Below are 23,307 nucleotides of genomic sequence, written 5' to 3' on the forward strand. Positions count from 1 at the left end.
TTAAATGATGAGTCCCTTCAATTTGACGATATATTCAAGATAGACTGTCAGGACCAGTCCTGTGACTAAAAATGTCTATCAAGTGAACTTGAATGTCAAAGGTTGAAAATGGTCCCTAGTCGGAGCTTTCTATAAAATTGGACGCATAGAAAACGTTAGACGACTAGAATGCAAGATGACTAGTAGTTCTGTTTCTTGAACTATGTGGACATGGCAATGTCATAATCATTTGCATAGATACTTACTTTGGGAAGACTAGTATCGGACAAGACCTATGAAACTTTACTGTAAGAGATGAAAATCTGTCATAAGTAAATTTCATTAAAATTATTAGACACTAAATCCTCAATACCTGAGTGATTTGAGATTACTTGTTTGAGAACTGGTTGCTTTGACGTTAACCAACCGTCGCACCGTAAAAGGAGGCTATAAAGGCAACGCTCAGGTAATCATCTATCAAACGAAGTCTAATCTCAAGATCGCAAGATTGGGATTGTCCTCCCATAAATCGGGATGAGATGCTTAAAAGTTGTACAAGGCCACTTGGAGAGCTAGAAACTGTGAAATGCATGACCGTGCTCGGATGAATCATAGGCTATGATTATCTGTTTATTTGATCAGTTGAACTCTGAAACCGAGGAACACCTCTGGACATAATAAGGATGACAACTCTTACTTTATGTTCAAGAGCAAGCATCGAGCGACAAAGGAATTAGGAAATGCACACTTGTCCCTAAGGACAAGTGGGAGACTGAAGGAAATAATGCCCTTGGTCCAAGTATGCATTCAATGTTAAGTCTAATAAATGCGGTTCAGTATTAATTAACAAGTTAATAATTCAGTGAGATCAAGTGAGCTGAATGCCTAGCTAGAGGCCGCTTCAGTTCAAGTGGAATTAATGATATTAATCCACAGCTTACTCTTGACTGAACCCGTAGGGTCACACAAATAGTACGTAAACGGATCAAGTATTTAATGGCATTAAATACTCCATCTATGGATATTCGGAATCGACGGATCTTGGTTTCAGTGGGAGCTGAGATCGTCACAGGCAAGAAATGAATGCTCCGGAAACGATGATATTGCCGGAAACGGAAATATGGATCGTATCGGAAATATAAATATTATCTAAGTCGTAGATGTTGCCGGAAACGGAAACATGGTACGTATCGGAAAATATTATCGGAAATGGAAATATTGCCGGAATCGGAAATATTGCCGGAAACGGAAATATTGTCATAATCGGAAATATTATCGGAATCGGAAAATAATTCCGGAAACGGAAATATTAAATATTTGTTCGAAACGGAAATTGATTCCGGAATCGGAAATATTGAATATTGTTCGTATCGGAAATGAATTCCGGAACCGGGAATTTAATCGGAAGCGTATCGTACGAATAAGCATCGGACGAGGCCTGCCGGACGAAGGCCCAGCACGAAGCCAGGCCATCGCCCAGCAAGCCAGCGCGCCACAAACGCACCAGCCAAGGCTGCGCCAGGCCCACCGCAAGGCAGGCCCAGCGCGCGCCAAGGCTGCGGCAGCGTGCGGGCTTGCGGCAGTGGGCTGCGAGCTCGCGGGCTGCGCGCGCGCGCGCATGGTGCCCCTCGTGGGCTGCTGTGCGTGCGTGTGTGTTTGTGTGCTACTCGAATCCTAAAGCTATCGGGATTCGTCATATGATTAAATCTAATCCTAAAAGATTTAGTTTATTTAATTAGAGTCCTAGTAGGATTATAAATTAGTATCCTAATAGGATTCCAAATCCTTTTCCATAACTCTATAAATAGGTGCCTAGGGTCACATATTTACATCGAGCATTCAAGTATTCAAAGTGAGTTTTTGAGAGCAAAATTCAATTACACAATTGCCTATAAAGTGCCGAAAATAATAGTACCTTAAGGGCGATTCTAGTTGGTCAATCTTAAGGCGGATCCGGACGTGCTGTGGACTATCTACGGAGGGACGACACTTGGAGTCCTAAAGACTTGTTCTTGTTCGGTTCGGGCGCAGCTAGGGAAGGCACGCAACAAAGAGTATGCATCTAAACTATGCTAAATGATTATGTGTAAATAATATGTTTTCCTGGCTTTATGGTTTTTCCGCATGATTTATGAATTGTCATATGTATCATAACCTAACAGTCAATTGTGACCAAGATGATCAAGACTATGTACCTGAAAATGATCTTGACTCTAATGATGATGAGGTGGAGATTTCTCGAGTGAAAAAGGTGGCAACTGAAGCCACAACCAATTCCGCAGCAAAATCTATACCAAAAAAGGTTTTACTTTCCAATATCATTCTTCTTTTTTGTGTGTCTAGTGTTCTGAATTTCTGATGTCTAATTGGTTAATATCATGTATTTTGTTCTACTTGGTTCTGTTTTTGCTTGGTTCTGTTTTGTGCTTGGTTCTTTTACTGAATCACGTATTGGAGATCGCCTTAGTTGCGATCTCCAGAACTTAATAGATCAAATATCCATGAAAATGTGGCAATTACTGGCAGAAGGCTTTAACAAGCAAATAGGTGAACAATCATGAAAGGACTTTTGTTAAATAATGTAACTAGGTTAAAAAAGGCAAGATCAAGAAAGAAAAGAGCAGGGGTAAATATATTTCTGGTGAAAAGAATGAAGTCTAAGTTTCAAAGTAAGAAAATTCTGGGAAGGAGTTTTCTGATCAACAGAATGAATTTTTAAGTGTCATTTCTAAACATTCGGGTCCAAGATGATGACGCTTGGCTCCTATGTGGAGTTTGGCTTATGACTCATGGTCATCTGTTTTTTAATGTTAATTATAATGCTGGAAGTTGGCGTGAATTGTTCTATAAATGGTTTCAGGTAATATTTAAGTTAGGGCAAGGTATACAGACACTGGAATCTGCAAGAGAGTCTTCTCCATTTTGGCTGCCTTAGTCAATCATATCTGGCAGTATAGCACTGTTAAATGGGGACATATAGATCCACAGAAGTAGAATCCTAATCTATAACATACTTCGTATCATCTATTGAACTTTTGCTGGAGATTGGAACAGGACATTTTTCCTATCAAAGCACCTAGAAGTCATAAAGTATGGTTTTGAAAGATTCTGTATTAAGTAGTGTCCTAAAATATTTATTCCATGTATTGGCTTGTCCTTGATACCTAGGTTCAGATAATTTTCCTATCAAATATTTGTATCATGCTGGATTTTTCAACATCAACAACAGGTAAATTATTTATGCTCTTAGGTCTTGCCTTCACCACAGCTGCCATATGACTGTGACCTTTCTGAAATTCATTATGTGATACTCTCAGAATGCCGGAAAAATCATTCCCCCAGTAATGAAACAAAAACTAGAAGCGGAATATGAATATATAGATTCTAGAGCACACCTTGGAATTTTTCATATTGAAACTGCACTTACAGGAGTCTCAGTTTCAGGTCTCACTGTTAGAAGAGTTTTAACCTGGAGATTGAAAAAAGTAAAACAAATTTCTTCAGGAAGCCGGCCATACCATTAGAAGTACATGAAAAACCTATTTCAACAAGTTAATATGTTGGCCACACATAAAGAAGACTCAAAAAATGACTATAACAAATCCAACATACAACCAACCGTCATCTAAGCCTTAAGATACCAACGCAAGTTACTTAAGATAAACACGGGGGGTAGGGGGGAACAAGTTGAACTGAATTATGGACGAAAATCTAGTGCGTTGTAGTATACTACAAAAGCTTAATAACAGCAAATGAAGATATCAAAAGGTAATTTCTTAGATAGAGTATTATGTTGGTGTTATTTTTGTGAACTAATAATTATGTTGGTGTTATTTTTGTTACTGACAATTTATCTTCTTGGTGTTAAAAGGCAAGGACGAGAGAACAACCACCTAGGAAGAATAAGAAGCAACCATTGTGCCCATCTATGGCAATGGATGATTTCCTTTTGACTGAACAACAAATGGATCCCGCTCAAGCACTACAGTTACAGCAAGAAGTGCAACGATTGGAACAAGACCGACAAACAGCTAGGCGCCCACTTTCTGCTATTGTTCCAATGGAAAACCAAGGAGAAAGTGATCTCTCAAAACAAGGTTATTGTTTTCAAACTCCACCTTTTTGGTTCATATCATATATTTTGTTCTGCTAAGTCTTATGATAAAAATGAATAAAAAAGGCTTTATACTGATGACAAGTCAAAATATAACAGCATGCAAAAGTTGTATAATCCACCATCCCCATGACTTTTTCATACAAACATTTATCTTAGTTAAAAAAGTGGAAACATACCAAGGCCGAAATCACCAATTTTAATGTTATTGCGAGCATGAAAGAATATGTTATTTGGCATCAAGTCACGATGAATGATTCCTTGTCCGTGTATGTGTACTAATGGCAGGTCCTAAAAAGAAAGGCCGAGGCCCGACAAATTTGTTTGATGTCCATGCTCGCAAATGGGAAGACCATATTGCTCTTTATTGTAATGAGAAAGGACAACCAGTTGAACCTGAAAAGGCGAGGAAAGAGCTAACCAGATTCTTAGGAACCATTGCTCATGATTACAATTGGGCTCCCTTGACTTATACAAATTGGCAATCAGTTCCAAATAAGGATAAAATATGGGAATTCGTGAATGTAAGCTTCATTGTCTTACTTTACTAGCTCGATCCTTACACTTTAATTCTTTCCTTTTTATTTTATTTGTTATATTCTGATTTATAACAAAAAAATTATTATTTTAGAGCAAGTACATCCTTCCACCTGAATCTGAAGATTGGGTAATGGAGACCCTTGATCAATCTTGGAGAGGATTCAAATGTGCGCTGAAAAAAAAAACATTATTATAAGTATGACAATCTTGAAGATAGATTGAATGATCTTCCAGAAAGAGTGCCTGAAGAACACTACAAGACGCTCCTAGCTTATTGGGAGACGACCGCAGCAAAGGTACTAGATGATTATGATTTTGCTCTACTTTCATGCTCATTATTTGTTTTTTCTTTTGTTAAGTTTGGAGTCTTATTAGGATGCTGCCTAGATATTTTTTATTGATTTTCTTTCATGTTTGGTATGGCTGGTACCCTGCTGGATATCAGATCAGTGTGTTTGTATTTCTTTGTGGGGTTATGATGTTAGTTGGTTGAATTAGACAAGACAACAGAAAATTAGAGAGGAAACAGTGAGACCGAGATAGAATAATGATATTAGGTTGACGAAACCTCGAAAAATTGGATTATGGTATTCTGTTAGGAAATAGGATCAGTAGTCTACCGAATATTTCTAATTATTCTGTCATGTATCATCGACTCTTTCCCTAATTTCAAGATGTTTGTTGAATGTTGACAAGCTATTGCAAACTATGTGACTCTTAACAATTTTGCCACTTTTGGACTTTACATTGACAAGGGTCATCCAGGCCCTTGGAAGTTGAAAGTTGTTTCTGTGAATTGGAACTCTGCGGCGTTATACCTGGATGTGTTTTCCCTTAACACGTGAGATAAAGGAACTAAACATTTGTGTTCATGTGAGGAAACGTGGGAAGCTGCCTTTGCCGATTTTTGTACGTCAGACAAACTCAAGGTGTTGAAGCTTGATTTGAATATTCATCTAGAGCTTCTCTAGTCTATGTGTTTGCCAAATTTGAAAGAGTTCCGTCAAACTGTACATGTCATCCTTGATGGTGAAGGTAGTTTCAAACCGTCCACACCTTGAACACCTAACTTTTTATAGACCCTAGAATACTGTGAATATCATTGATATTTCTTTACCATTTCGTAGATTAGGTATAAAAAGTCCTAGAGATGTTTGATTAGAATAAAGTGTCGATGGAGCTGTTTAATTGTCCTCCTTCTCTGGAATCCCCTACTTTTCCAGGGGTGAGTGTTATTCCTTCTGTTCCAAATTTTTAAAACTGACTTCAGCACTCTCATCGTCTCATCCTGTCTTGAGGTTAGTGTGAGTTCTAACTATTTCTGTGACTTGTAGGTAAAACTGAATTTAGCACTCTCATATTTTCATGAAATCGCAAACCGCGTTTGCAAATATGACGATGGTAGAGGTGGCTCCTTCAGAGATTCAGTCATGGAGTAGAACTCAAACAATTCCATATTGTTTGATCTCTCAAAAGTATCATAGTAAACAAATATTTGCAGTCAGAATGAGAACTGGAAATGGTTAAACATATAGAATTGAGATGGTAATTTGTTTATTTCGACACAGACAGTAAAGGAAACTGCTAGAATTATGTTCTCAGTTCTGACGTAGTGAGTAAAGATTATGTGTCATGTTAGAATGCAGAGTGGTTCTCTGTTTCATTAGAACACCTTATAAAATCATTCCTAATGTCTGTCAAAAGATACATTTTGATTGTTCACAAGCCAAGTGTATTATGCTACTTACAACATTCAGATCTACCTTTTATGATCTAAATGACCAATGTTTTGACTTTTATGTGAAATTTATGGTAATGACTATTAGCTTCCATTGCATCATTAAAGGTCTCTTCTTGAGACATGTTCTTCCCCTGCAGCCTTGAGTGTTAATTAACCAGAGAAACTAACTTCGTTCAGTTGTTCTAGAACAAGATGAACATTTCTTTTGTGATCAGCAATTTGCAGGTAATCTTTGAGCAATTTTATTTGTAAGATACTAACTTACATCACATCGGAACATGGTAGTCCTACCTGGTTGGCTTATGTGCGTTGTTTAGTTTTTCCCGAATGGATGCCTGCACCATATGTATCCTAAAACTTCTGTCGAATGGATGCATGCACCATATGTATCTTTTGTCTGTGTAATGTGTTTAACTGTTTACTAGTCAAAGTCTCAAAGATCAGTAATTTGATGTAAATACTTAATTTTAGTTGTTGAAGATTAACTCAATGCTAGTGCACCGGTTTTCTGCCAAAGAAAAGCTGAGCATGCAAGATTATTTCCCTTGATATGGCATACTTTATCTAAAATATTGTCTTATAAATTACAAAATCTAAGAAATTTCCCCCACCCCCATGTTACACATCTCGCTTGATTCTGTTATATCACTTGTATTTCAATAAGGTGGTTACAGTTCTCTAAAATTACCTGTTTCAAGATATGCTCATTATTTGTTTTTTCTTTTGTTAGAAAACAAGTTTGCAGAATTCTGAAAATCGTCGAGAACTAGACAACATGCACACAGTTGGTCCTGTTTCTTTCGCCATGAAGCATGAAGAGATGGTGCAATATGCAATTCATATTGAGCTTAATTATAATGGTTTTGTAATGAAAAACTGATATATTTTGTTTTTCTGATAATTCATTTCTTAGTTACGAAAAGATGGTGTTGCACCATAAAAAAGAAAGATGTTTGAAGAGACTCGACGACGAAAGGAAGGAAAAACATATGATCGACCTTATGATGATACTGAACAGAAGATAGTAATTATTATACAATTCTTGTATTTTAATATACATACGAACTAGATTTTGTATCATACACGTTTGAATTAACCAACTTATTTTCTTTAATATAGCAAGCAATGAGGAAGTTGAAGCTTTGCAAGATGGACAAAGCAGTGATTCTCGTAAGGATTCATTTGTTGAAGTAATGGGGAATACACGTCGGGGAGCAGAACTGTTAGTTGGACGTGGTGTCGCTCGTATGAAGCTGAAGGAGAAGAAAACTAGTACTTCTTTGATTTTACCGGAGGAAGTCATGGAGAACTTTAAAACTGATGTAATTGTTGATATGCAGAAGGATAAGTGCTGAAAAAGATGAGTTAGCTAAAGAAAAGGAAGTCCATGCTGCACAAGTTGCTACAGAGGCTGCTAAAATGCAAAGAAAGTCAAAGGAACTTGAATTGGAGGCCTTAAAACTACAACAAATGCGTAGGGAATTTGAAAGACAACAAGAGAATATTAGTCTTGATGTGATAGCTCTGTAACTTGCACAACTACGCCAAAAAGATCCCACCTTGACCACTCAAATGATTGCAAAAGCTATAGTGTCAGCCACTGCAGATGGTCCATAGCATATAGGTTTCTTACCTACTGGTATGTTTTCTAATTCATAATATTCCTTCTCCTTATTTTTCTTTACATACCTCCTTTCTAATTCATACAACTTGCATAAACTATGTTATCCTTGTAAAACTATTTAGGCTACTGCTATCTTTATTTTTTATTTTTTTTTGAGATCACCGCTATCTTTATAAGATCAAGAAATAAACTTATATTCTGTTGTAACAAGAGTAACATTCATCTGAGTGCTACTTCACTCGATTTGCTACTTAACAAGCCTACAGTACCCCTGTTCAAATTAATGAAACACCCAGTAGTCAGGATTTGCTGTTTAGTAGATACCTCCGTCTTGTTACCGTGTAGTATGTTAATTGTGCATTGTGGGGGTAGATTGAATATACTTGTTGGTTGTGCTTGGAACTAAGTTTAATAGGTTGCAACACCCTCAGATAATCTCTAATCTCTAATCTCCCACAAGGTGGAGTGGTTCCTCCCTCTGAGTTGGTGGCTGCTCTTGTTTCCCTTTTGTCCTGTACTGCATTCTTCCCTCTCTTCCTCCTGGTGTACGTCTGAAGCAGCTGTGGGTGGTGTTGGGGTATTGCATAGGTTAAGACTGAGATTTGAACATATTATTAGTTATCTACTATCTGTAAGGGCAGGAAGAAAATTAGTTATCCCTAAACTTGGAACCAAATCTTAGTTTGTTGTATATCTTTTTTTAACATAAAACCTGAGAAAATATTATTAAACTAGCTTAAGTTTCTTACAACAGTCATACATATAGCAAAAGAGCCACCACTTCGCTTAGCTATAACCAACGAAGTAGCAGGGAACAAAGCCCACCCAAAATAATACCCTGTTCCAAATTCTAAAGTTTGTACCACCATATCCATGCGTACTAGCTGAAATATTAACATTCAGTACAAAAGTATAGATCTCCCCACAGATCAGTTTATCAATCATTCAAGCTCCTATTCTGCTGCAGCCTTATCCTTTTCAAAGTCAGTGATAGCTCTTGGGGGAACCTCAAAATGAGTGACATGCCCAACAACCATTTCCATTGCCATGGCTGCCAAGCGATGAGCAACCATGTTCTTGTGCCTTGGAATGTGCTTGAAAACTAGCACCCAATTTTCATTAATCTGGTTCCTCAGATCCGAAATAACTGCAGCAAGCTCATGGTGTGGATAAGGATTCACACCTGAAGTATCTAGCATGAAAATTAAAGATTCATCATCAGTTTCCACTTCAAGTTACCTTGAAAGTCTTTGCCATTGCTAGACCCTCCCTCATGGCCAAAAGTTCAGCAGCTAGTGGATTTTTTGGGTTGAATATATTTGCTTGAAAATCCCAGGTACCAATCTCCATTTTCTCTTCTGAGAACACCACCTCCTCCAGCCCCGTCCATTCCTTTCCACGCCCCATCCTAGGCTGCTATTGTAAACTTCTTTGGTTAACAAGTTCAGTTGACCACCTCTGCAAAGCTAGTACTGAATCAGTTGACAACCTTTTTTTATTGTGCTTTTTCTGCTGAAATCTGGCAAAAAATAATAATTATTAATACAATTATTTCTCTGCTGAATCAGGGCTGTAATGTCTTCCCTTGGGCTGTAATACAATTATTAATTGCCAAAAAAAAAAGTTCATTCCTTTTTTTTTAAGGTTTATATTTTGTCATTCATGTTGAGCTTCTTTTTTCTTAAATATTTGGATTTTATTCATTGATATTGAATTCTTATTAAAATGTTATACTTGATTTGTTTGTTGTGCAGGATAGTGCATATAGTCAAGAAGTAAGAGCTACTTTAAATATGTGGAGATTTATAGGGCACATAAATATTAGTCAGGTTTTAAGAAATAAAGCTATCGTATAGTGATTATTGCAGGATTTTTTAATTTTAATGGAGGTAGTTTAAGAACCAATATTTTTTTGAACTATTCACACAATTGTAATAGATATATATTATTCTTATGAATTTACAAATTTTTAACTTATTTGTTATGAAAATCTTATTATATGTATTTCATATTTATTACAGGTATATGTATAACTAAATCCATTGGAGAATATAACTATAAATCAATTGAAAGCTTTGTATTACAGGTATATGGATACTAAATCCATTTGAGAATGTAGTTATAGATAAATTGAAAGCTCTGTATTACAGGTGTATGGATAACTAAATCCATTTGAGAATGTAGCTATAGATCAATTGGAAGCATTGTCATAAAGCTCAATTTAAAGTGTTGCCGCATATAAACTCAATTGCGTTGCCATAAACTCAATTGAAACCGTTGCCGTAAGCTCAATTGAAACCGTTGCCGTAAGCTCAATTGAAAGCGTTACCATAAGCTCGATTGAAAGTGTTGCTATAACTAAAAACTAAAAGTGTTGCCATAAACTCAATAGAAAATGTTGCTATATATACAATTAGATGTGTTACCATAAGTGTAAGAAAGTGTTGCATTAGTTTTAAACTTCAACCAACAACCAACGTACTAATAAGTGTTGCCTTAAGTTGGCAAAAACTGTTGCCTTAAACGTGTAAATGTTGGCTTAAGTTGTTGAATAACTGTTGCCTTAGGTCAAAAGTGTTGCCTATAAAAAGCGTTGCCATAGTTAATTATGGCAACAGTTTATTATAACTGTTGCCTAAATCCGGGAAACTGTTGCCATAAACTTATAGCAACGCCCCCTATTGGTAACAGTTTTTAAACCGTTGCTATACGCCTATTGCAACGGTTAATTGATCTATGGTAACTGTTTATTGCCGTTGCTATAAGCCTATTTTGTAGTAGTGTCAGAACTGATTTTTATAGATCAGAACCGGTATATATCCAGACTAGAACTGATAGGATCAGATAATATACAGATCATGTCCAGATCATGTTCAAATATGCAAAGATCTTGTCTACATCAGAACCGATCCTTACAGAACAATATGTTCAGATCAAAACCGATTTGCACAAATCAGTCCAGATTAGAATCGATATGTCCAAATTATAACTTGTCTAGATATCGACTCTGTACAGATTATGTTCATATCAGAATTGATCTGCAAAGATCATGTCTAGATCAGAACTAGTCTGTATAGATCATGACCCGATCAGAACTGATTTGTACATATCATGACCAGATCAGAACTGATCTGTACATATCATGACCAGATCAGAACTGATCTGTATATATCATGACCAGATCAAAACTGATCTATACAGATCATGACCAGATCAGAGCTGAACTGTACATATCATGTCCAGATCAGAACTGTTTTGTACAGATCGTGTCCAAATCAGAACTTATCTATATATTATGTCCAGATCAGAACTGGTCTGTACAGATCATGTCTAGATCAGAACTGAATTGTACATATCATGTCTAGATCAGAACTGATTTGTATAGATCATATCCAGATCATGTCTAAATCATAACTGAATTGTATATCATGTACAGATCAGAACTAATCTGTACAGATCATGTCCAGATTAGAACTGATCATGTCTAGATCATAACTTATATGTACAAATCATGTATAGATCAAAATCGACCTGTACATGTCATATCCAGATCAGAATTTACACGTCTAGATCATAATCGATCTATCTAGATCATGTATAGGTCTATCTAATATAAGGAATAGTTAAATCATGAGCAAAGTCAAGTAAATAATAACAATATTATAAATTTGTGTAACATTTATTTTACACGTAAGTCGTTTAATATTAATAAATGTAGATTTTTGTTTAAACTTAATTAAGAAGAATCAGATCAGATCAGATTAGATCAGATCATATCAGATCAGATCAGATCAGATCAGAAAAAATAAGTTTAGATCAGATCAGATCAGAAAAAATAAGTTCAGATCAGATCAGACCAAATCAGATCAGGAGAAATAAGGTGAACTAAACATGGCCTTAACTAATTGATTTTAGTACTTAATTTATATGACACCAATGTAGTCTTTTGTGTAAAACCGCCTTATATAAAAGTTTGTATCGGAGAAATGGAGGCCGAACCCGGCCCAAATCCGCGATCATCGAACCATCCGGGTCGGCCAAGTCCCAAAATATAGAAACTTTGAAAAACTAACCCTATGTTTATCTGTTTTTTTTCCTTTTCCGGTAGTACCCCATGTTTATCTAAGCATGCTCCAAACCTAAAACCCCAAAACCCCTGTGATATTTCCTGAGACCCCTATAAAAGGAGTAGATATTTCTGCTCCCAAACCCTCAGTTTAAGCGTTTCAAAGCTTAAACCCTAGCCGTCCCAAAACCTTTCTCTTTCTCTCTCCTCAGTTTATTTTTCAGGTATTCCTATTCTCCATTACTAGGGTTTTTCTCTCGCATTTCTCACCTCGTTAGTTGTACTTCCTTTGATTTTTTTTCCTTCAATTGTTTGATTTTGCGATGCTTAATTTCATGATACTAGTGTTTGGAGTTCTTATGGCATGATAATTGGTAAGAATCTCTTATGATTTGATTTACGAGATCTTATTCCAGGTTAAGATGTTACGATTAACAAGTTGAATTTGTTTTTGATGTTCGTTTGAAATGACAATTTTTGCTCTGTCAGTAGTGATTCTTGTGTAATTAGGTTTAAGATGTGATAAAGAAGTTGTGTAGTTAGGAAATGATTTGTTAGTCTTACATGAAATCAGGTGTTTAGGGTTGAAAAAGCTACAAACTGTATACTGCTTCCCATTTGTCAATTCTGGAAAAGTAGTTTTTATTGAGGAATATTTCATGATAATAGGAGAAATGACCTGCTTGATTAGTGTTGAATACGATAGAAGGGAAAACGGTGTTGATTGTTTTTAAGGGTAGTCACATGTCTGCGATCTCGACCATTTTTCAAATCTTCGCAATTTGTCATCACCGTATTTTTCATAATCGATTTTCAAAATCACGCTTTAGCGATTCGGTTCTCATTAAAATACTTTTAATTGCTTCTGATTTACCTAATCTTCAAATCACAAATTCCAATTGATTGAAGATTTTGACCAGATGCATATAATCAATTGGTTGGCTTACCAGCCCATCGCTACTTTTACATTGCTATGGAGTCAAATGAACCTGCCTATATTTTTTTTCAATTAATTTCTCTGTTCCGCTTTCATCAAATCTTGAAACAATTTGGCAAATGACGATACAATCTTATGCTTAACACTGAAATTTTTTGTGTAGATACAACTCCGCTTATTATCTGATGCCATTTTCTCCTAAATCTTATTATTTTGATTAATTATAATAAATTAATGTATCATTTGAAATGTGAGGTAATTAAATAGGCGTATGATGAATGTATTAAAACTTACTTATCCTACACTCCGAAATTTGATGTCGATTACAAATTCTCAATTTCTGATGCCTATTTTTTGTGATAATTTTACAGTTCATTTTATCAAATTTGAGATTAATTAGTTACAAAAATTTTAGTTTATTTCAATGAATGAGAGCCGACGGGCATTCATAATATAAATGCTATGTAGATTGTCTTCTAAGTTCAAATCTTTTGAATATTTTCTGAATTGTTTAAAATTAATTCTTTTTGAAATTAACGTGAAGTCCTGCAATGATGACTAGCAAAATTATGTCTGGACGTATGAAGTTCTATCATGATTAATTGGTTTGCATTTGCTGAGCAGGATTTGGTTGTAATTTCTAAACATAGATTGGTGCTTGTTTTTCTAAAGATCTTCCATATATTTATACTACTTATAAGATGGTCGAACAACCAATTGGATCAATTGTAAATGAAATTGTAAAATAATTTGACTATAAGTTAGATCAAGTCATGCACACTCCTCTAGACCTTCAACAGACTCTAGTTGACTTTATTTTTGAGGGGAAGGAATATAGTTGACCAATTAGAACGAGTTTAAGATATTGTGACATGGATAGTTTCCTTTTTCGATGAAGTTGTAATTCTTGGCTGAATTTCTTTGTTTTGTGCAGATTGTTGGTGGAAATGGCGTTTTATAACAGAATTGGCAGCATGCTTAATCAGAGCATCTTACAACATTCTGGCTCTTCTATGACGAATGCTATTCGATGCATGTCTACGAAGCTCTTTGTTGGAGGTATGGAACTTTTTTATTTTTAGTTAACTGATTAAAAGAAGTAATGCATCATATTACTATGGAATTTTTTAATTAACTAGTGTTTTTGTCCACTCAGGTCTTTCGTTCGGAACTGATGACGGCTCATTGAGGGATGCATTTGCCAGTTTTGGTGAAGTTATTGATGGTGAGTTATCGCATTATAAAGTCTTTAGCATATTACAGCGATTTCTTGTTGAATTTTCCATTTCTTGTTGTTGTTCAAGTTTGTGTTTGTCTAACTTTTAGTAATCTGTTTTAATTGCAGCAAGAGTCATCACTGACAGAGAGACCGGAAGGTCCAGGGGATTTGGGTTTGTTAACTTTGCAGACGACGAAGCTGCAACCACTGCAATGTCTTCCATGGATGGCCAGGTTAGATTAACTAACTTACTAGATTCTGCTGGATGTCCAAATTATGTATATTGACAAGAACAAAAAACTCATGAAGTGTTGTATATGTTGTATATACAGGATCTGAATGGACGTGCAATTCGTGTCAGTGTTGCAAATGACAGGCCGCCAGCTCCCCGAGGTGGTGGTTATGGTGGAGGAGGTTTTAGCGGTGGAGGAGGTTATAACGGATCCAGATCCAATGACGGTTACTAATCTAAGTGATTCTGCATTTGTTCACCGATCAAGTGGCTGTAGGATGAATGGGGGATTTAGGCTCTCTTATTTGCTTCTATTTTGATAGTGAAACGCGTTTCATGTTCGCAAATGGGGTATAAAATGCGAAACCACTGTATGATTCACCTTTGCTGCAGCAATTCTACATGTTCATCTTGACGAGTTTAAACTGTAGAATGTGGTTTAGGATTTTATCTGGTAGCCTAATGATGTTATTGAATTTTCTACACCGTATTAATATCTTTTTGTCTTTTCATATTATTTCAAGACCAAAAGCAAGTTATCTTCCTAAACATATACGAGTTACTTCATGCAAAAATGTTCGTTGTTAGTGAACTTAGATTGGTATAAAGTTCTCTTCACAAGTACTATCTTAAGTGAACGTGAAATGACACCAAGGAACACATGCACAATTTAACGTCTTCAACGAGTTATTAGACCTTTTTCATTATTGTGAATGTCAATTAGTTTAGTTTAGCTGGTTTATTGTAGACCCTAAACCCTAAGTTGATCACATTAGTTTTTATGTAGTATAATCTTCCACTCAAACCAGAGGGGCGTAAGACCCAAATGGCAAAACAAATTAAATTAGTGTGGTGGGACAGTTGAAGTTCAATTACATCTTGGTACACTTAAGAAAACCTTAAACAATTAACTTTTGACCCATTTCTAGATTAGTGTATGTCGTGTTGGTTGTCATCAAGTCTAGATTCATGCGTTGTTATCCAAAATACTTTTGATATTTGTCGAAGTATCTTTCTATCAAAACCTTACAAGATAGTAGTCCTGATTCAAATATGAAGTATAAATTCTTCTTCTTAGCGCGCGGTCCCCCAAGATATCGGAATTAGTTCGTAGAATTAATTAGCGTATAAGCAAAATTTATACGGGAAAAACCGAGGGAATTAGGTAGTCCAAAAACAACTACAACGGATAGCATTCCTTATTCCAATATCGGGTGCTTGATCTGTTCAAATAGTAGGTTAATGCAAGCTAGATAGTACATTATAGGGGTTCATGCTAGAAAAGCAGCATTATATATTCCTGAAATTAGCATTGCAAATCAGAACATAAAGAACTCGGCATAGTGCCCGAGTCATAATATGTACAAGAGTAGTTATGTTCATGTTACAAAATATTTAAGGGGTATTTGTTGAGAACACCGCACTACGTGCTTGTTCCCTTCAAAGCCCTCTAGGTAATGAGCCTACATTCCCACCTTCTATACTATCGCAACAGAAACTAATTCTGTTGGCAAGAGTGTAGGAGCTATAAACATATTACGTGCAAATACTAAAAGGGTTCGATTCTAGGCTAAGCATAAGGCTACCTATATCTTACAAGTCCCCAAAGTAGACTAACCACAATACTAACTATTTTACAAGTGATTAAGCTTAGCTAAGCAAAAGAGTGGATGAATGATTTACTTGAATGACTGTCCAAAGGAGCTATCCTCTTCATCCTAAGCAAAAGGGAGGACAAATGATGCAATTGAATTACTGACCAGAGGAGTCATCCTCTTCTTCGTTCACTTGTCCTGCAATACTCCCCTGTTCATCATGTATTTGAAGGAAATAATGCCCTTGGTCCAAGTATGCATTCTATGTTAAGTCTAATAAATGCGGTTCAGTATTAATTAACAAGTTAATAATTCAGTGAGATCAAGTGAGCTGAATGCCTAGCTAGAGGCCGCTTCAGTTCAAGTGGAATTAATGATATTAATCCACAGCTTACTCTTGACTGAACCCGTAGGGTCACACAAATAGTACGTAAACGGATCAAGTATTTAATGGCATTAAATACTCTATCTATGGATATTCGGAATCGACGGATCTTGGTTTCAGTGGGAGCTGAGATCGTCACAGGCAAGAAATGAATACTCCGGAAACGATGATATTACCGGAAACGGAAATATGGATCGTATCGGAAATATAAATATTATCCAAGTCGTAGATGTTGCCGGAAACGGAAACATGGTACGTATCGGAAAATATTATCGGAAATGGAAATATTACCAGAATCGGAAATATTGCCGGAAACGGAAATATTGTCAGAATCGGAAATATTACCGGAATCGGAAAATAATTCCGGAAACGGAAATATTAAATATTTGTTCGAAACGGAAATTAATTCCGGAATCGGAAATGTTAAATATTGTTCGTATCGGAAATGAATTCCGGAATCGGAAATTTAATCGGAAGCGTATCGTACGAATAAGCATCGGACGAGGCCTGCCGGACGAGGGCCCAGCACGAAGCCAGGCCATCGCCCAGCAAGCCAAGCGCGCCACACAAACAGCCAAGGCCACGCCAGGCCCAGCGCAAGGCCAGGCCCAGCAGGCCGTGGCAGCGCGCGCAGGTGCTTGCGTGGGCTTGTAGCTCGCGTAGGCCTCGCTGCGTGGGCTGCTGCTCGCACGCACGCGCATGGGCGGCCCATCGTGGCTGCCGTGTGTGTGTGTGTGAGTTTGTGTTCATGCACGATTCCTAAAACGTGCAGAGTTCGGTTAATGATTAAATTCCTAATTCTATTTGATAAATTAATTAATTAGAGTTCTTGTAGGATTCTAAGTTTAATTAATTCGTATCCTAATAGGATTCCAATTCTCTTTCCATACCCCTATAAATATGTGGCCTGGGTTCACAATTTATAACGAGTTTTAAAAAGTATTCAAAGTGAGTTTTTGAGAGAAAAATTCAGTCACACATCTTGCTCAAAAGTGCCGAAAATTCTAGTACCTTAAGGGCGATTCTAGTTGGTCAATCTTAAGGCGGATCCGGACGTGCTGTGGACTATCTACGGAGGGACGACACTTAGAGTCCTAAAGACTTGTTCTTGTTCGGTTCGGGCGCAGCTAGGGAGGGCACGCAACAAAGAGTATGCATCTAAATTATGCTATATGATTATGTGTAAATAATATGCATTCCTGGGTTAATGGTTGTTTCCGCATGATTTATGTAATATCATATGTATCATAACCTAACAGTGGTATCACGAGCCCCTTATTATTTTCATAATCTAATTTGCATGAACATGGTTAAATATTACAAATTTGCAAGAATTAAAAGGGGTGATTAATTTTCGTAATTGTTAATTAATTGCAAATTGCGTTTATTTAATTATAGTACGCAGTTTTTCGGCAGTTTCTTCGTTACTCATCCAAATCGAGTGATTTTTGTGTCAATTCCGCATGTAAAAGGCATTCTAAAATTTTGACAAAAATTAGTATTTTTCTGCCGAACCCAGAATTCTCAAATTCGAAGCCTAACTATGACTTTTCGAAGGTTTTAGTTTTTCGAATGCAAAATTTCGTAAATTTAAGATGTTAAATTAAATATTTGCGATTCTTGTTGATAAATCTTGAATTTTTGATTGACATACTGTATATGTTTAACAAGTTTGAATGCCTAGCCTTGTTAATTATGCAATCTAATTTGTAATTATGATTAATTTGTTGAAAATTAGAATAATTTAGAATTAATTTGATTTTCATAATTAATTATAATTTAATTAGAAACCTATGATTAAAAACCACCATAAAAATTGTAAATTTATGATAAATTTTAAATTTTTATGACCTAGACTTGAATCCATGATAATCGGAAATCAATTGAATAATTAATTTTCGATTTTTCGCCCTAAAATTATGAAATTAATATTATTTATTAATTTGTCATTAATTTTAAATATAAATTTTAAATTTTTATGCGATTCGTTCATATAACTTGCACGCACAAAGCAATGGACGCTTCGTGTTACCCTTAAGGGGTGTTGTATAGTGCGGGCATGCGACGACGAGCAAGCGAGCTCGTCGCCCGTGCGGCACGAATGCAATGAGCAAGGGCGTGGTGCACGAGCACAAGGCAGCAGCCCTGCCTTGTGTCGTGGGCCACGAGCTATGAACAAATGGGCATGGGCGAAACGCAAGCCAAGGCAGTCGCGTGTGGGCAGCAAGCGAGCTGCGCCACAACGCGCACTGCCTCGCGCAAGAGCGCGCAGCCTCGCGCGCAGCGAGCGCAAGCTCGCGTGCCACGAGCGCTGCGCCCAGCGTTGCTCGCGCGCACAGCGAGCGTTGCTCGCGCGCACAGCGAGCGATGTCGCGCGCCCAGCGAGCGATGTCGCGCGCACAGCGAGCGATGGCTCGCGCGCACAGCGAGCAATGGCTCGCGCGCACAGCGAGCGATGGAGCGTAAATAATTAGAGTGTAAATAATATGCATTCCTAACCATTAACCCAGGAATTTATCAAATAGAATTAGGAATTTAATCATTAACCGAACTCTGCACGTTTTAGGAATCGTGCATGAACACAAACTCACACACACACACACGGCAGCCACGATGGGCCGCCCATGCGCGTGCGTGCGAGCAGCAGCCCACGCAGCGAGGCCTACGCGAGCTACAAGCCCACGCAAGCACCTGCGCGCGCAGCGCGCGCTGCCACGGCCTGCTGGGCCTGGCCTTGCGCTGGGCCTGGCGTGGCCTTGGCTGTTCGTGTGGCGCGCTTGGCTTGCTGGGCGATGGCCTGGCTTCGTGCTGGGCCCTCGTCCGGCAGGCCTCGTCCGATGCTTATTCGTACGCTACGCTTCCGATTAAATTTCCGATTCCGGAATTCATTTCCGATACGAACAATATTTAACATTTCCGATTCCGGAATTAATTTCCGTTTCGAACAAATATTTAATATTTCCGTTTCCGGAATTATTTTCCGATTCCGATAATATTTCCGATTCTGACAATATTTCCGTTTCCGGCAATATTTCCGATTCTGGCAATATTTCCATTTCCGATAATATTTTCCGATACGTACCATGTTTCCGTTTCCGGCAACATCTACGACTTGGATAATATTTATATTTCTGATACGATCCATATTTCCGTTTCCGGCAATATCATCGTTTCCGGAGTATTCATTTCTTGCCTGTGACGATCTCAGCTCCCACTGAAACCAAGATCCGTTGATTCCGAATATCCATAGATAGAGTATCTAATGCCATTAGATACTTGATCCGTTTACGTACTATTTGTGTGACCCTACGGGTTCAGTCAAGAGTAAGCTGTGGATTAATATCATTAATTCCACTTGAACTGAAGCGGCCTCTAGCTAGGCATTCAGCTCACTTGATCTCACTGAATTATTAACTTGTTAATTAATACTGAACCGCATTTATTAGACTTAACATAGAATGCATACTTGGACCAAGGGCATTATTTCCTTCAGATATATTGGTAACGGTTAAAATCCATAATAAATACATAGCTACATCCATTCTCTACATTCACCCATTTTCTATCCAAAGTGTAAGTGTAACAATATAACTTCACCTAAGATAAACAAGGTGGTTTCTCATTTCTAACAATTACCTAGACCAACAAACTTAGATCCCAAATTCCAAACAACATCCTGATCACATGGAATTTTTCATACTCTGTAAGCCGAAAGGTGCACAGGGATAACACCATGACATACTTGTCATATCACAATTTAGAACAAGACCATAAATGTAGGATAATCACAAGATCTCGAGGAACCAAAATAGTTTCTGAAAGGAAAAAAAAATGATGCTCCTAGCATGAAGAGACAACACCCCATTAGAAGTGGGTATAAAGCCGAGCCGAAAGAGACCCCCAAGATTTTTTAAGAGAGGGTTGGGAGAAGGCTTGAACAATAAAATGTCTCAATAATAAAATATCAAAAGCTCATTTGGAACCTTCAAATATGATCAGCAACAATCACATATCAAATGTCTCAATAATAAATTACAGAAATGCAACAAAGGGATAATCAAGATTATTAATCACACCCCTTAGCATAGTATTTCTCAAATCAAGCACATTTACGATCAAGAACCCACTTTTATCGCATCATTTATATTGCATCACTCCGCATATTAAATCAGAACCCAAAATAGCATCTTAGTGATTACCCCACCGAAAGTATCCTAATTTATTTGAAACAAGTAAATTAAGATCAAGCAAGAAACTGAAGCCCGCAAATGAAAATGATGAAGGCAGAGGAAATATTGAACAAATCTTTGCTCTTTTAATTATGTCAATTGTTAGGACTGTAACCTGCTTTCTTTTAGCTTGATGATTGACCATGGAATTTATTTACAACAAATGAATAGTTAAAAAGTATATCAAGCTCTCTAAAACTATGCAGTTGAGAAACACTAATGCACAATTCAAACCAGCAGATTTATTTGCAGAGGGACGAAATCAATCCGGATAAACACAAACAAACATATATTAATCCTTTGCAAAAGGCATAAATCATCAATATTGGTGTTAACAGAATAGATCATCCGAAATACCATTCACAATTAACAATGTTTTTCCTTTCCCTGAATTAGTTATTGCCCCCAACTAATGAATCTTGACAAATAACACTACAGTCTCACAACAAAAAGTCGATGTTATACAAACAAGCAACCAACAAAGGCCCAAGGAGTGCACATTCAGTGGTCAGCATCACATTTCCATAGACCGTAGGAGGATTTTCGGTAAAGGCAAACATTTTTTAGGGTAGATCATATGTCCTGGGATGCGAAATAGGGAGTTTACATTAGATTTGACAACAAATGGGCATCGAGAAGCAACATACCAACCACTCTGATTATGTGAGTTAACATGAACACATTGTTAGGTTATGATACATATGACAAAACATAAATCATGCGGAAAAACCATAAAGCCAGGAAAGCATATTATTTACACATAATCATTTAGCATAGTTCAGATGCATACACTTTGTTGCGTGCCCTCCCTAGTTGCGCCCGAACCGAACAAGAACAAGTCTTTAGGACTCCAAGTGTCGTCCCTCCGTAGATAGTCCACAGCACGTCCGGATCCACCTTAAGCTTGACCAACTAGAATCGCCCTTAAGGTTGCTTAGGAATTTCGGCTATTATAGTGCAAGTGTTTGGCTGATTTTGCTTAAAAACCTTACCTTTGAATACTTCAATTGTGTCCATAAATGACCCTAGGCACTTATTTATAGAGATATGGAAAAGGAATTATAATCCTACTAGGATGTGGATTTATTAATTAGAATCCAACTTGAACTCTAAATAATAAATTTAATCTATTAGGATTAGGATTTAATCAATACATGAATTCCGATAGGATTAGGATTCGTTACGAACACGAGCATCGTATGGCCACGAGCATCGCACCACCCGCGCAGGCCTTGCGGCCCACACGAGCAGTCGCTGCTCGCAGCCCAACAGCACGCTCAGCGCGCGCGCGCCAAGGCCTTGTTGGGCCTGGCCTTGCGCTGGGCCTGGCGAGGTTGTGGCAGCTCCGTGTTGGGCGCTCGGCTTGCTGGGCGCGGGCCTGACTTCGTGCCGGGCCTTCGTCTAGCAAGCCTCGTCCGATGCTAATTCGTACGATGCGCTTCCGATTAAATTTCCGGTTCCGGAATTCATTTCCGATACGAACAATATTTAATATTTCCGATTCCGGAATTAATTTCCGTTTCGAACAAATATTAGATATTTCCGTTTCCGGAATTATTTTCCGATTCCGATAATATTTCCGATTCTGACAATATTTCCGTTTCCGGCAATATTTCCGATTCCGGCAATATTTCCATTTCCGATAATATTTTCCGATACGTACCATGTTTCTGTTTCCGGCAACATCTACGACTTGGATAATATTTATATTTCCGATACGATCCATATTTCCGTTTCCGGCAATATCATCGTTTTCAGAGTATTCATTTCTTGCTTGTGACGATCTCAGCTCCCACTGAAACCAAGATCCGTCGATTACGAATATCCATAGATGGAGTATTAAATTCCATTAAATACCTGATCCGTTTACGTACTATTTGTGTGACCCTACGGGTTCAGTCAAGAGTAAGCTGTGGATTAATATCATTAATTCCACTTGAACTGAAGCGGCCTCTAGCTAGGCATTCAGCTCACTTGATCTCACTGAATTATTAACTTGTTAATTAATACTAAACCGCATTTATTAGACTTAACATTAAATGCATACTTGGACCAAGGGCATTATTTCCTTCAGTCTCCCACTTGTGCTTAGGGACAAGTGTGCATTACCTAATTCCTTCGTCGCTCGATGCTTGCTCTTGAACATAAGGTAAGAGTTGTCATTTTTATTATGTCCAGAGGTGTTTCTCGGTTTCAGAGTTCAACTGATCAAATAAAACAGATAATCATAGCCTATGATTCATCTGAGCACGGCCATGCATTTTACAGTTTCTAGCTCTCCGAGTGGCCTTGTACAACTTTCAGCATCTCATCCCGATTTATGGGAGGACAATCCCAATCTTGTGATCTTGAGATTAGACTTCGTTTGATAGGTGATTATCTGAGCGTTGCCTTTATAGCCTCCTTTTACAGTGAGACGGTTGGTCAACGTCAAAGCAACCAGTTCTCAAACAAGTAATCTCAAATCACTCAGGTATTGAGGATTTAGTGTCTAATAATTTTAATGAAATTTACTTATGACAGATTTTCATCTCTTACAGTAAAGTTTCTTAGGTATGTCCGATACTAGTCTTCCCAAAGTAAGTACCTATGCAAATGATGATGACATTTCCATGTCCACATAGTTCAAGAAACAGAACTACTAGT

At 37.5% G+C, this 23,307-nt stretch overlaps 1 protein-coding gene and 1 non-coding gene across 2 annotated transcripts; both read left to right on the forward strand.

The window, feature by feature from the left end:
- Window positions 1–12,129: 12,129 nt before the first annotated feature.
- On the forward strand, window positions 12,130–14,969 carry LOC110777299 (glycine-rich RNA-binding protein 2, mitochondrial). Its single transcript, XM_021981907.2, has 5 exons — window positions 12,130–12,288; window positions 13,936–14,060; window positions 14,158–14,226; window positions 14,347–14,453; window positions 14,553–14,969. Exons 2-5 carry the CDS (start codon window positions 13,949–13,951, stop codon window positions 14,685–14,687), a joined length of 423 nt encoding a protein of 140 aa, XP_021837599.1. The 5' UTR covers window positions 12,130–12,288; window positions 13,936–13,948; the 3' UTR covers window positions 14,688–14,969.
- On the forward strand, window positions 13,113–13,194 carry LOC130466653 (small nucleolar RNA R16). The gene has a single exon (XR_008926824.1). It is a non-coding gene; the product is annotated as a small nucleolar RNA R16 (small nucleolar RNA).
- Window positions 14,970–23,307: the final 8,338 nt, after the last annotated feature.

Source organism: Spinacia oleracea, chromosome 1 (assembly GCF_020520425.1).
Source record: "Spinacia oleracea cultivar Varoflay chromosome 1, BTI_SOV_V1, whole genome shotgun sequence".
In the NCBI taxonomy this organism is placed as follows: domain Eukaryota; kingdom Viridiplantae; phylum Streptophyta; class Magnoliopsida; order Caryophyllales; family Amaranthaceae; genus Spinacia; species Spinacia oleracea.